Source organism: Prunus mume, linkage group LG4, assembly GCF_029339155.1.
Source record: "Prunus mume cultivar Tortuosa linkage group LG4, ASM2933915v1, whole genome shotgun sequence".
NCBI classification, from domain to species: domain Eukaryota; kingdom Viridiplantae; phylum Streptophyta; class Magnoliopsida; order Rosales; family Rosaceae; genus Prunus; species Prunus mume.
Genome location: NC_142701.1, coordinates 13,337,098 through 13,350,061, shown reverse-complemented (window position 1 = coordinate 13,350,061; position 12,964 = coordinate 13,337,098). Strand labels below are relative to the sequence as shown.

Genomic DNA, 12,964 nt, shown 5'->3' with positions numbered 1-12,964 from the left:
CCTTTTGGGCCTAACTTGTTTATTGGGTTCCTCATGAGACATATTTTTAAGTGGTTTCTCTTTTAGGGCTAATGTTATGTGAAAATAGTCTGGATTTTTTTTTCCCTCAATTTTAGCCCATCGAATATAAGGCATTCAATTTTACCCGTGTATGTGAGTTTTTCCCCTCTCCCTCTTAACTTTGGCCAAAAAAAAATGTACTCATAGTCAGATCAACATGAATGCACGTTAATGAGAAATTCGGAGATATTGGAATTAGATTGGGTTTGGAACTTATTATAACTTCCATTATTATCATTGTAACAATTTACTTCTTTAATTCAAGCCTTTGGGTTTGGGCAACTGTTTTAGAAGTCATGTGTTTTCCAACTTTTGTTGCTAATGCAGCAGTGCAGAGCTCTAGTTGCAGAAACACCAGATAAAGGCCTGCCAAGACCCTGAACAAAGGATTGCTTTGGGCTTAGTCCTCCTATCTTCCTGGGCTTAGTCCTTAGTGTGGGTTTGATTTAGTTAGCATGTCCAAAGAGCCCTACAAGCCAAGGCCATACACTTCTTGTTTTGTGAATCTTTCCCAGCTCTAAGTAGAAGAGAAAGTTTTGTAATTTTCAAGTACCAAAACATTAAGTTTAAAGAGTTTTATTTCTCTTTGCAACCTTTTGTAGATTACAGAAATCAAATCCTCGTCAATTAAGTTGAACGTGTTGTCCTACACATAGTTAACACTAATTGGTTAGTTAACTTGTCCTACACATAGTTAACACTAATTAGTTAGTTAACTTGTCCCATTAATCACATCCTGAATCATGCTACCGGTATCGATTTATCTTTCGATATTTTTCTAGCAAACCGAAATAATATGTATCTCTATGATCTGTTGTATATCTTATATGATACCTACCTCATCGTTGTGGTCAAATTTGGACGTACCACACACTCCATAATTGTAGGACATCCAAATACATTAGTTTAATGAATTAATTAACTCCTAATCTCTGAGTCTTACATAAAACTTCTGTCACTGACAATGTGACTCTACCTTCTTCTCTGATGCACGCCATGTTTTTTCATCCCAACTGGTTGTGTTTGGCAGCACAGGCTTCACACAAGCCCACATGCCCCCCACCCTGTTATTTAGATTTGGTATAATAATAAGATTCACATATTATAAGAACCCTAGTTTTCAGATTCTCCACTTAAAGGTAGGCCATTTATAATCTAAGTGGCTACAGCTTTTTCTACAAATGGGTAAAGTGCAAATGATAATGGGCACAGTTAGCTTCCTACTCTTCTAGCATGATAATCCTACAAATCTATGTATTATTGAAATTCAAATATATTTCAAAGCCATCAACCACATTCTAGGTCATCCACCCTTTGTTTCAAATCACTAGAAAAATTGGATCCTTTTTTGTTTTCAATTTTCCTTTTTCTCTGCTGACATTGACTTTCTTATTATTCAGAGCACTATGTACCAAATACCTCATTTTCAAATTTGACAAGTTCCATTCAAGTGAAATGATTATCATCCAACTAGTAAATGCTTCATTAATTAATCATCTTAATTAGCTAGAGGTTCTGTATTTAGTTGCTAATTTCAATACTTAAATAAGGTGACTAAGATGGGAGGGGATATGCGGTCCTCAAATTTAGTGTCCCTCCATGTCTCTTCTCTATTTGGCTCACATACGTCCATTCACTTAACTCCAATGTAACACTGTTAACTTACAAAATAAATATTATTGTTTGGAAATAATAATAAAAAACCAAGAACCAAAAATCCATCTTGATGAACACAATCATTTTAGTTTTGAGGATGATAATGCAATGAACCATAAGGTTTCATTGGAATGCTAATGCAATGAATTCAAAGCTCAACTGTTTTGAATTCAAAGCTCAACTGTTTCTGCACAAAAATCTTGGAAAAATTCTTGTTTTGCTGCTTCATCATAAGGCCTATAATATATTTAATTAAGGGCTTTATCTGTTTGGCTTTATTAGGCTAAAAATGTTGTCACATTGAACTAATCCAATTCAATTAGAAAACGATTTCCTATTTTTCCATTGCTCAGTAATTCACTTGACCTCTCTTTTGGTTCAATATCTGGCACAACATGGGAGATGCATATATATTTTTATAGTAGATGCATAGAGATGTGTGGAATTTAATTCTCTAAGACTCAGAAGATTGCAGCATGCCATGAGATTCCAAACTGCAAGAACATAACCCAAGAGATCAGATGCAAATCAAGGTATCATATAGATGAATCTCAACTAATATCTGTCTGTCTGTCTGCATTGATTGTCTTTGGTCCACAGCTGCTGCTGTCTGCACTACCTAATCCTTAAATTAAGAAATCCCCCAAACCTAATTCCCCATTAGTTAATATTTCTTCCTGTTTCACTGATTTCATCAGGAAACAAACACATGTTTATATTTGAGCAAAACAAAGTTATTATAGTGCAAATATATTGGCTTTTACACACCTAAAAGCAAGTTCAACCGATCCAGGCATTCATTTTCTAACTAAGGACCCCCTGTCTATCATGCAAAAAGACCAACATTTAGACAATTGGTCAATCCCAAAAAGTCATCATTATTGTGGTCAAAGCCGTTCACTTTTGCATTGGATGCAAACTATTACAGAAAGGTATTAACTACTAATTATAATTAAGCATATAAATTACTATGAATCACGTGAGGGTCACGTGCAGTGACAAACCAGACCAGTGCTCGAGGCCTCACTCAGAAAATATAAGCACTTCAACCAATTATATTAGAACTACATGCACTCACTATACTTAGAGATAATAAAAGATAACAAGTTTAAAAACGGGTCTGGTACAATGAAAAAAGGTCTTGATTTGTAGATTAAGGGTATCAGGTTTGAACCCTCATGATATCTTAGTTGTGTGTGTGAGAGAAATCTCCATCCCCTTTAATTTAGACTATCGCTTCGTTTGTACTAAAAAAATGAAGATAACAACCTTAAATTCTATCAGATTTTTTTATGTTTTTATTTTATTCTAAGGCTCTGAATTTACTGAAGAGCATATATAGCATATTCTTTTCAAGACAAAACTGCTACTTATTAACCTTAATATTGTATTGATCTCTCCTTGTCTATCTAAACCCTACTATTCTTTCTTCCCTTTTGCCAGAGACTATTTTTACTAAAAAGACTGCATGCCTTTTTATTTACTATATCTTTGCACATGCAAAAAGAAACTGTGCTGCTTAACAAAATAATCACATATATCCACTACTTGACGATCTCTCCTATTATGGGGATCTGATCAACTTTACCACAGCCGTCTGATCTGATATGCATCATTTATGTTACCCTTTTCACCACAATGCTTTTGCCACCTTTTTGCGCACTAAGTAAATTAAATTCTAATATCCAACACTTTTTTCTTTAGCAGCCCCCTTTGTAGTAAAATGCAAGCATTGACAACCTTTACAGCACTCTCTTTGCTCAATCATCAACACTATGATCAAAATTCAAGTCTCTTTTCTTGCACCTGCGCCAGAGACCTTGTATATTTATATGTGGTAGTTGGGGTTTTGTTTCTTCTCTCCCATCAAGAAGGTTAGATGACAGAGCTGCCTCTCTGCATAACTTAGTTTCCCAAAAAGCCTCGCAAAATCTCTCTCTCTCTCTCTCTCTCTCTCTCTCACACTCAAACACACTTACACAAAGCGACCCAATGGCTCCTATGACAGAAGAGTCCATTAAAAGAAAAGCGAAGGCAGGGGAAGCCATGAAAAGCTCAAAAAGGGAAGTCAACAAGGGAGCATGGACAGCAGAGGAAGATCACAAACTAGCAGAGGTTATTGAAGTACATGGTGCAAAAAGATGGAAGACAATTGCCTCAAAAGCAGGTATATATCATAATCTTTACAGACTACAAATTAATGGAATGAAACAAAAATCATTCATCACATTACATGTAAGCATGATCAAAGAGCTGAAAGTGTCTTAATTCGATTGATGCAGGCCTCAATCGGTGCGGCAAGAGTTGCAGGCTAAGATGGTTGAACTATCTAAGACCCAACATCAAGAGAGGAAATATATCTGACCAAGAAGAGGACTTGATCCTTAGGCTACACAAACTTCTCGGAAACAGGTACAAAAATCAAATTAGGATCAAGTTGGGTTTGCATGATTATTTATAAAAACTGATCCCTTTTCTCTGTGTGTTTTAACTTCTTAGGTGGTCTTTGATTGCTGGAAGATTGCCGGGTCGAACAGATAATGAAATAAAAAACTACTGGAACTCTCATTTGAGCAAGAGAATAATCCAGAAAGAGAAGCAAATTGGAGCCAACCCAACAAGACAAATGGTCTCCACAGACCACAAACTAAGCCTAGCAGAACATCACCAGAAGGTCCACATAGAAATGAAAGAAGACTCGTCATCAGAAGAAGGTGCTAGCTTTGCATCCAAAGACTCGAACAAAAACATGAACAATATTGATGTTGATGACTTCTTTGATTTCTCCAACGAGGGACCTTTGAATTTGGAGTGGGTGAGTAAATTCCTGGACTTCGATGATGACAGATGGCTTATTAACTGATGCCACTTTGTTGTCTGCTTCGTTTGGTTACTCTTCGTGGATTTGGTGCAGTTCATGATCATCAGAGAGTTGTATGTTATATTTCACCATCTGGACAACTTTTTTCCTCTTCTTTCTTACTGGGTTAAAATTTTAGTTGAGGAATCTGGTGGAGTTTATGTCGGTGCGCTGAAACTGTAAATCACTGAGGCTTTTCGATGCTCCTAATCATATTCATGAATCGAGTTCTGCCTTCTCTTCTATACATACATACCTACACGTATATATACATATATATATATATATAGACAAACACAATATTTTCAATAAAAATATTAGAATGATTGGGATGTTGACATGCAAATAATTTTCCAATTTGTTGATTTTTAAGAAAGAGGATCTTCGAGAGAGTACCTCAAAAAATAGACCGATTCGAATTATAATAATCACATTGTAATTCAAATCTTAAAGAGCCACCTCAAAAGTTAATTTGTTTGAATTATGATTAATCACATTTAGAAAATGCTCCAGTAAAGGAACTCTAGAGATATTGCAAATTTAAAAAGTACAATTAACCAGTGTATAAACGTGATCGAGCGTGACCCGATTACCATCTTTTGGCCAACATACTTGTTAGACAATCACTGGTCCTAATAGTTTAAGCTGTTAGAGAATGAACTGACAGTGTATATCAATCTTGCCTCACGTACATGCCACTGGGGACCACCACTTGTAAAAAAAGACTCTGATTCCATATTAAATAACCACTAACCCCAAAAGATTAAATTGTCAGAGAGTCGACAACGATGTATATCAAACTTACAATATTGATGGTCATCTAAACTACCACCACCACCACATATCAACTGGTTGAAAACAATGGACATGCAGGCTAAATATAATAAGAACAAAAAATAATAATAATACTAATAATGCTCATGGATGGCAACTTTTAAGGTCGTCTTTGAAAGATGGTGAACAGAAGCATTTAACACTGCAGGAATATTTGTCATGTAGTTCCCAGTTGGTTATAGAGATTCTTTTATAGTGGAGGATTTGAATGTAAAGATAGTGAAGAGTAATAATAAAAGAGAAAGAAAGTTGTCTGTATTATTGTGGACAATAGTTGGAGCATAGATGTGTTATGATGAGACAAAAGGCTACATGGGGCTCAGAGCTTTTCATAAGTTTACCATTTGCCTTGCCAGATCTTCCCCAAATTCTTCTTTTTATACAGCACAGAATTTCGATGATTTTGGCATGAATAAATTTTGGGTTTTACTGTCATCTCATTTCAGTTGAAACAAGTCACCGACAGAACTATTTGTGATTCATACGAGTATAGTTAGGAAACTTTTAAGCCTCCAGTTTTCTTCTTTGGTCAACTAAGATTCTAATTTACAATATACGGGTTATGATAACATCAGTCACTCGCGCATGAGTAAGCAACTAACTCGCGCATGAGTAAGCAACTATGAGTTGTTGATGATAACATCAGTCACTCGCGCATGAGTAAGCAACTATGAGTTGTTGATGTATTGTGGGGATCCATTGCATCCACATTCCAGAGAGTGGTAGAACATGTTTTAGATTTTTCTGCTTAATCTGGAGCCTGGACACCATACAATTAAAATATCAATGCATGCATCAACTGCAGCTTTGAGGACCCCCTGAAGGACTGAAAAGTAAAGAGATGTGGTCCTCGTCCTCCCTGCCTAAATAATTGTTCATGTTGCATGAGAATAGCTCCAAAACTCGGGTTAGGCAGAATTTAGTTCATATTAATTTCATTTCCTATAAATTCGATTTGTCTATTCTGTCACACGATGATCAGATTAATTCTTTCTAAGAATGAATATACAAAGTGATAATCTCTTTGCAAGTACCTTAGAAAACTCCAAAACTCTATCCAGCTGAGCTGAGAGTATACATATTATATGTATTGGAATTTAATACAAGCATATTCTAACAAATGGGAGTTAAGATTTTAATGTACATACCTAAACATTTAAAGTCCCACACCTAACACAGAAGCTAACTTTTTAATTTGCAAGCCCTTGATTACCCTCGAGTAGTGATCTGGTGAAAAATGAGTTAGGATTACGTAAAATTAAGAGTTTGATTTCCATCCATTATAACCAGAAGAAAAGAAAATTCTTTACCACTTAATCATTGACAATAATTCAAATTAAGACTTTGAATAATTGATATCTCAAAGCTAAATACAAAGCTTCTAGTTAGGCCCTGTTTGGTATTCAACTTGAATTCAACTTTTTAAACTAAAAAACAAAATTTGGATCCAAAACAAAGAAAACCTGTTTGATAGCCCTATTTTTAAAAACTCAAACTCAGCAACAACTAAAAAACACCCCAATTATTAAAAATAAAAAATATCTATATTTTTTTTTCTAACATCCCACAAGTTCTCAAATTTTTAAGACTTGAAAACTGTTTTCAAGTTGCATACCAAATAAGTTTTTGAATCTTAAAAATAGATTTAAGAACTCATTGTTTTTAAGAAAAATAAAAGTTTTTGAGTTTCTTATTTGAATAGCATACCAAACGCCCCCTTAGGGCCTGTTTGATATTCAACTTGAATTTAATTTTTTTAACTCAAAAACAGAATTGAGTCTAAAACAAAGAAAACCTGTTTGGTAGCCCAATTTTTAAAAACTCAAACTCAAGAACAACTAAAACACACCCCAATTATTAAAAAACAAACAATAGTTGTTTTTTCAATTTTTTTCTAACAACCCACAAGTTCTCAAATTTTTAATATTTGAAAGTAGTTTTCAAATTGCATACCAAACAAGTTTTTGAATCTTAAAAATAAATTTAAGAACTCATTGTTTTTAAGAAAAATCAAAGTTTTTGAGTTCTTTGTTTGAATAGGATACCAAATGCCCCCTGAATTTCTCAGAATTCTTCTCAGTTTACATTGCCATGAAGCCTGCTATACAAGTACTCAATATCACGTTCATTTATCCACATGTGTACATATACTGAGGTCGATATATAAGTAAATTTGTATGTGCAACTAGTTTTTGGTCTAATGATATTTTTTTCCCATGTTAAAAGAGATCCCACCAATTTCGACTCCCCTCGCCAAATGGCTTCTTATCTACCATATGCCCTTTTTCCTGGTCAGAATTTTCATTCTACCAGCAACTGATGTTCCCTTTGCATGTGTGGAAGAACTGTTTTCTTTTGTGGGGAGGTTGGGGGTGCGTTGAAAAGTGAGGGATGGGGAGAAAGTGAGTTGATTGAACTAATAAAAGTACTGTATATTTCTCCCATTGCAAGGACATACTAGATATAGATAATGCTGTAGCAGAATCCATTCATGAATGTACTCCGGTACTACACTATCAAACATGCTTCCTTCACATGGGAACAAAATCAAGGGACACAAGAACCAAGTAGCATGAACCTTTTCCCACTCACAAATGATGAAATTAACTTTACCCTTCACCAATCTGTCCTTCAAAATGTATCATAGCAGAAAGAAAGCTTTAAGTGGCACAAAATAATTTATGGGAGAAAAAGTATTATTTTTTAAAACCATTATTGTAGAGAAAAAACGAAAATCAAAACAGGAGAAGGAAAAGGAAATACTTCATCTTCCATCACAAAGGGCGTGTTTGTTATCCTACTTGGATCTAATTTTATAAACTCAAAAACAGATTTTAAGTCCAAAACCACAAAAACCCGTTTAGTAAGCCCATTTTTAAAAACTCAAACCCAAGAAAAATTCAAAAACACCCTATTATTAAAAACAAAAACAGGGAGGTTTTATAATTCTCTCTCTCTCTCTCTCTCTCTCTCTCTCTCTCTCTCCTTTTCTTTTGTTAATTTCAATTTGGGAATCTAGAATTTATGATTTTCTAATTTTAATTTCAATTTTTTTAGATTTTAAAAATAGTTCGGTGTTCAATACCAAACAAGTTTTTATATCTTAAAATCACTATTTGAAAAACTCATATTTTAAAAAAGAATACTTTTTGGAGTAGAATACCAAACAGGCCTAAGCACCATTCAAGATTCTTCTCATATTCTACTATAAAACTGCATCCTGTCTGTCACATATTAAGTCTTTCTAAGAATGGATGTGCATAGTAATAACTTCGTTCCAAGCACATTAGAAAACTCGAAATTTCTGACGGCAGAGCTTCCTTCATTTTTCTGATGTGGTTCTGGGAAATCTGTTGAAATTGAGTACATATGCAGTTTAACAAATGGACGTTATCCTTTTATCAATGATGGAACGAGGAATTTGAACTAAAGACCTCTTCAACCTCTTCCAATATTAAGAAGAACAGTACTACTAGGGTAAAAACTAGTCGATAATTCCTGCGCACTTAGATTTAATTGCTTACAGGTGATAGGATTGATTGTCATTATTGGATACTAAAGTCCACCACCTGACAGAGAGGCAGCGGTTCTTAATGCCCACCATCCCACTTAGCTCGTGTCCCATTTAGGCTCTGAATAATTCGCCTACATCCCAAACCAAAGGAAAACTACAAAACTTCAAGTCAATTTCTTAGAACTTCCACTCTCCACTGAGTTATCTGCCACCGCCATGAAGATGAAGCCCGTGCTATGTCCCAAACCTGATATGTCTCGAGATCAGGCTGGATCTGTCAATCCCTTCTATCATCGGAATTTTTTTCCTTCTTCTTTTGGACTTTTGGACAGATGGGAAAGCATTAGGGCGACAAAATCACTGTCATTCAAATACGGAAGATAGGTAAATTGTTTGAACCAGCATATATCAATTTTTTGCCTTTACATCTAGATTTATAGAAAAAGTAACAAAAGCAGATAGTTACATCCCAACCAAGAGTAATCATAGCATATATACAATGAGAAGAAAAAAAGTATTGAAATATCTTCATCCATCCCTGGTCCGAATTTTTTTTAAATGGACAGCAACTCATGCTCCCTTTGCTTGTGCGGAAGGAATAATTTCGTGTTCACCTGAACATGCAGTGCTTGTAGAAGTCAGTGAAAAAAAAACAAAAAGATCATTTTCTTTTGGGGGATGAAAAGAAGTGAGAGTTGTGATAATGTGAATTGTTTGGGCTAAAATGGTACTGTATATCCCTCTCGTTGCACTTACATATTCGATAGTGTAATAATATAAGTACTTATTAAATAAAAATAGCGAATTCTAATTCAGAATGTAATCGGTTACTTACACTATCAATAGGTACTGTCAGCCGAAACATGAGTGTCAGCCCCATGCCATGGAGCAAGCATAATTGACCACCAGTTTACCATCAAAACCAAAATTCTGCAATGTTGATAAATTCAAGTGAATAAACTCCCAGATTTATCCAAAACTGTTTCAAGATAAACATCTGCAGAGGTCACTAGAATCTCGACCACAGTTCAGATATGAAAAAAAGCTAAAGGACATAAGAACTGGCAGAATCTTTTCCCTTCACAGATGATGCAACTTGAACCCTCTTCACTAAGAACTTTTTGAACTGATGAACAGAGCACTATTTAAAAAAATCAAGTCATACTAATATTTCTTAGTTATACGAACTTACATTATAGAGATCAATCACCAATTCATCTGGGTTTGGAGAGAATGCACTGTTGACATACACAAACTACCAAAAAAGGAAGATGGGATTAGTTCACCATAACTTATCGATTGTAAATCATCTAAGACATAAATGACGAGATGATTTACCAAGGTATCCCGGTGAAGTTGCCTTCTTAGAAACTCAATCACTTTCGCAAACTTGTCAGTTCCAAGAATCTGTCCTTGGAGGAGAATTAACTTTAATATTCCCATAGAAAAACTAATCATAGAGAAAGAAAGTTTCAAGTGGCACAAAATAATTTCTGGAAAAATAAAAGCAGCTTACTGAATCAAGATGTCCCATCATGATATCTATTATTTCTTAAAATTCATTGTAGAAATTGTTCAAGACATAAGAAAAAGCTTCAACTCCCATCATAAAGCATCGTTCGATATTCTTTTCATTATAATATGAAATTTCATTCACTACAATTCACAAAAGTTATTCCTTTCTAGTCATTGTACCCACCCAATGAGACTATAACTTTTTTTCTTTTAGCTCACAGTCAAATGCCCCATGGCTATGAAGTATGGAACCTAGGAGTTGGTTGGAAATTCTAACAAATGCCTCACTTCAAGGTCAAAGAACGAACTAAGGATTTGTAATAAAGCAATTGAAGAGCAAAAGGCCATTAAGAGCAGACACCAAAAGTATAATCTTGTTTGAAGAACCAAAATGTAGAAACTCATATAAATCATCAAACCAAAAACAAGACCCAAAGCCAACCTAGATAATTCCAAACATTGTTCTTGAGACACAGAACCTTCATCATAAACCATGATCGAGTGGAAAACAGTTTTTAACATTCAAAAACACTGTAACGGAAAAGGGCAGACCTTAAATTTGGCTTGCTTCAGTATAGGGGCATCACCAGTAGCTCTCAGATGAACAACCACTGGACCAAATTGAAATCCCCAAAAAACCCACCATCAAACAAAGCTCCAAAAACCCAAACTCTAAAACTGATCAAACAGCTTAGAAAATTTAAAAACCCTCAACTGAACATTGAGAAATAATGGGTTATTCATAATAAGTCTAAAAGGCTCACCTTTTCTAACAGCGCTCGGAGACTCCACGGTCGACATTGCTATCGATCTCTGATTCGAACGCCTCAACTTACAAACAATTGAACTTGGACGGAAGAATCAGGGGTTTCAAATAACAAGGCTAATGATGGAATTGGAATTTCAATTCGATCCTGTTAGGTTTGGAAATTGGGAAAATTGGGTTTCGACCGAATACAGTGGGCCTATTGGATCAGTGTCTCACCGTCGACTTGGCTCGGTCCATTTTGTTTTAATTTTGTTTTTCTTAATCATTTCATAATTGTGATACTATATAATGAGACCAAAGTCTAGCTTAGTGAAAAAGGTATTGACTTGCAGTTCGAACGCTTATAAGATCTTGCACTGGCGGACCCATGAATTTTTCAGTGGAGATGCAATTTTTAAAGGCACAAGACTTAATTGATGAATAAGTTTTTATAAAGATTTGGAATTCTCTTTTTAAAAAAATTAAAAAATTAAAAAACTTGGTGTGGTGGGGACATAAAAAAAAAATGAATATGATGTTTTATAAGGACTTTTTTATTTATTTAGCTAAGATGTTTTGTAAAGACTTGGATGGAGTCCTCTCCAAAAAAAAAAAACAAAGACCTTGCGATTGGAACTTGGATGTTTTGTATTAAATTATTAATATATATATATAATACTGATTATGATGAACTGCAAGTCTGAGGGCACTTTGGCAGCAAGTTCCGTGGAATTAAGCTTCATCTCTTTTTTTTGTCTTTTTTGTCCTCGTTCAAAATGACGCTATTTTGGTCAAGTACTTTGTAATAAATAAAAATATGAGCAATGTGCTGCGTGCAACAGCCTAGTAACATAGCGAACAAAATGAGTTTCGTTGAGGCATTTTCTCGAGCAGTTTGTGGGCACTTCCAGGGCAGAGCAGAGGTGCAGATTTCACCACCTCCAAAGCATTTTTTGGCAGGGGAGTTGCAGGTGCATCTCCTTGCGCTTTTGTGGGTCCGCCATTGCACCTTGATAGTGTATGTATCAGAGATATTTCTTCCTTTGTAGTCTTTAGACTATCGCTTGTATTAATATATATATATATATATATATATATATTAAGAAGAGAAGGTTGTGACATTTGGATGTAGAAAAGGAGAGTAGATTGGTTGATAGAGAATCCATTTGAAGCTGAGCCTCTAACATTAAGGTAATATATTTTAAACATACATCCAACAACAATAAAGATTGGGTTTTTCCTCTTTTTTGTTGAAAATAGTATGGATGTAATCATGAGATTATGTGACAATTGCACTTTGTGATAACACAAAGTTCTTACACTAAATGGGTTTGTTATTTTTTCATTCACACTTGTATTAGACAATCTTATCATCAAGTCTACTTTTCTTCGTTATTATTACTATTTTTTTTTGTATACAAGTGATATTAGGAGAGAGATTTTCTCACACACAGTAGTATGCAAGTCAAAGTCTTTTTCACTAAGCTAAATCTTGTTTTCCTTTTCTTCATTATTTTTTAATGAAAGGTTAATTTTTGGTTGAACCTGTTGAATTATGATTTCTAATAAGTTTATGATTAACTGACCCAAAAGCCACAAAAATAACATAGAAGGATGGATCAATCAATTAAAATGCCATTAAAAAAATCAACCAGTTATATTGTTTTGTTGCCAAACTAAAATATGATTTGTTCTTGGTTTTCATTTAAAGCGATTATATTATAAATCCAACCATACAAATTTTTATTAGAGTTTTTCTATTTAAACCTCATACTTT

General features: G+C 34.6%; 2 protein-coding genes across 3 annotated transcripts; one reads left to right on the top strand and one right to left on the bottom strand.

Moving 5' to 3' along the window:
* Positions 1–3,495: 3,495 nt before the first annotated feature.
* LOC103327639 (transcription factor MYB114-like) lies at positions 3,496–4,823 on the top strand. The gene is made up of 3 exons (XM_008229981.3): positions 3,496–3,883; positions 3,999–4,128; positions 4,216–4,823. Exons 1-3 carry the CDS (start codon positions 3,709–3,711, stop codon positions 4,577–4,579), a joined length of 669 nt encoding a protein of 222 aa, XP_008228203.1. The 5' UTR covers positions 3,496–3,708; the 3' UTR covers positions 4,580–4,823.
* Positions 4,824–9,267: 4,444 nt separating this feature from the next.
* Positions 9,268–11,458, bottom strand: LOC103327640 (ubiquitin-like protein ATG12). 2 transcript variants are annotated; one of them, XM_008229982.2, is made up of 6 exons: positions 11,204–11,453; positions 10,992–11,050; positions 10,263–10,331; positions 10,117–10,179; positions 9,760–9,854; positions 9,268–9,538 (listed from the first exon to the last, which is right to left on the bottom strand). In XM_008229982.2, exons 1-5 carry the CDS (start codon positions 11,238–11,240, stop codon positions 9,795–9,797), a joined length of 288 nt encoding a protein of 95 aa, XP_008228204.1. In that variant the 5' UTR covers positions 11,241–11,453; the 3' UTR covers positions 9,268–9,538; positions 9,760–9,794. The 2 variants fall into 2 exon arrangements, with proteins under 2 accessions (XP_008228204.1, XP_088907491.1); XM_089051365.1 differs by lacking the exon at positions 10,992–11,050 and having other exon boundaries at positions 10,263–10,336; positions 11,204–11,458.
* Positions 11,459–12,964: the final 1,506 nt, after the last annotated feature.

What these genes read in the sequence shown, in the direction of transcription:
- LOC103327639 (XM_008229981.3), top strand. Translation starts at nt 3,709, where the DNA reads ATGGCTCCTATGACAGAAGAGTCCATTAAAAGAAAAGCGAAGGCAGGG. An exon ending in GACAATTGCCTCAAAAGCAG is followed by an intron (nt 3,884 to 3,998) that starts GTATATATCATA and finishes CGATTGATGCAG; the next exon opens with GCCTCAATCGGTGCGGCAAG. An exon ending in CACAAACTTCTCGGAAACAG is followed by an intron (nt 4,129 to 4,215) that starts GTACAAAAATCA and finishes TTAACTTCTTAG; the next exon opens with GTGGTCTTTGATTGCTGGAA.
- LOC103327640 (XM_008229982.2), bottom strand. Translation starts at nt 11,240, where the DNA reads ATGTCGACCGTGGAGTCTCCGAGCGCTGTTAGAAAAG. An exon ending in AACTTCACCGGGATACCTTG is followed by an intron (nt 10,180 to 10,262) that starts GTAAATCATCTC and finishes CTTTTTTGGTAG; the next exon opens with TTTGTGTATGTCAACAGTGC. An exon ending in TGGTGATTGATCTCTATAAT is followed by an intron (nt 9,855 to 10,116) that starts GTAAGTTCGTAT and finishes TCAACATTGCAG; the next exon opens with AATTTTGGTTTTGATGGTAA.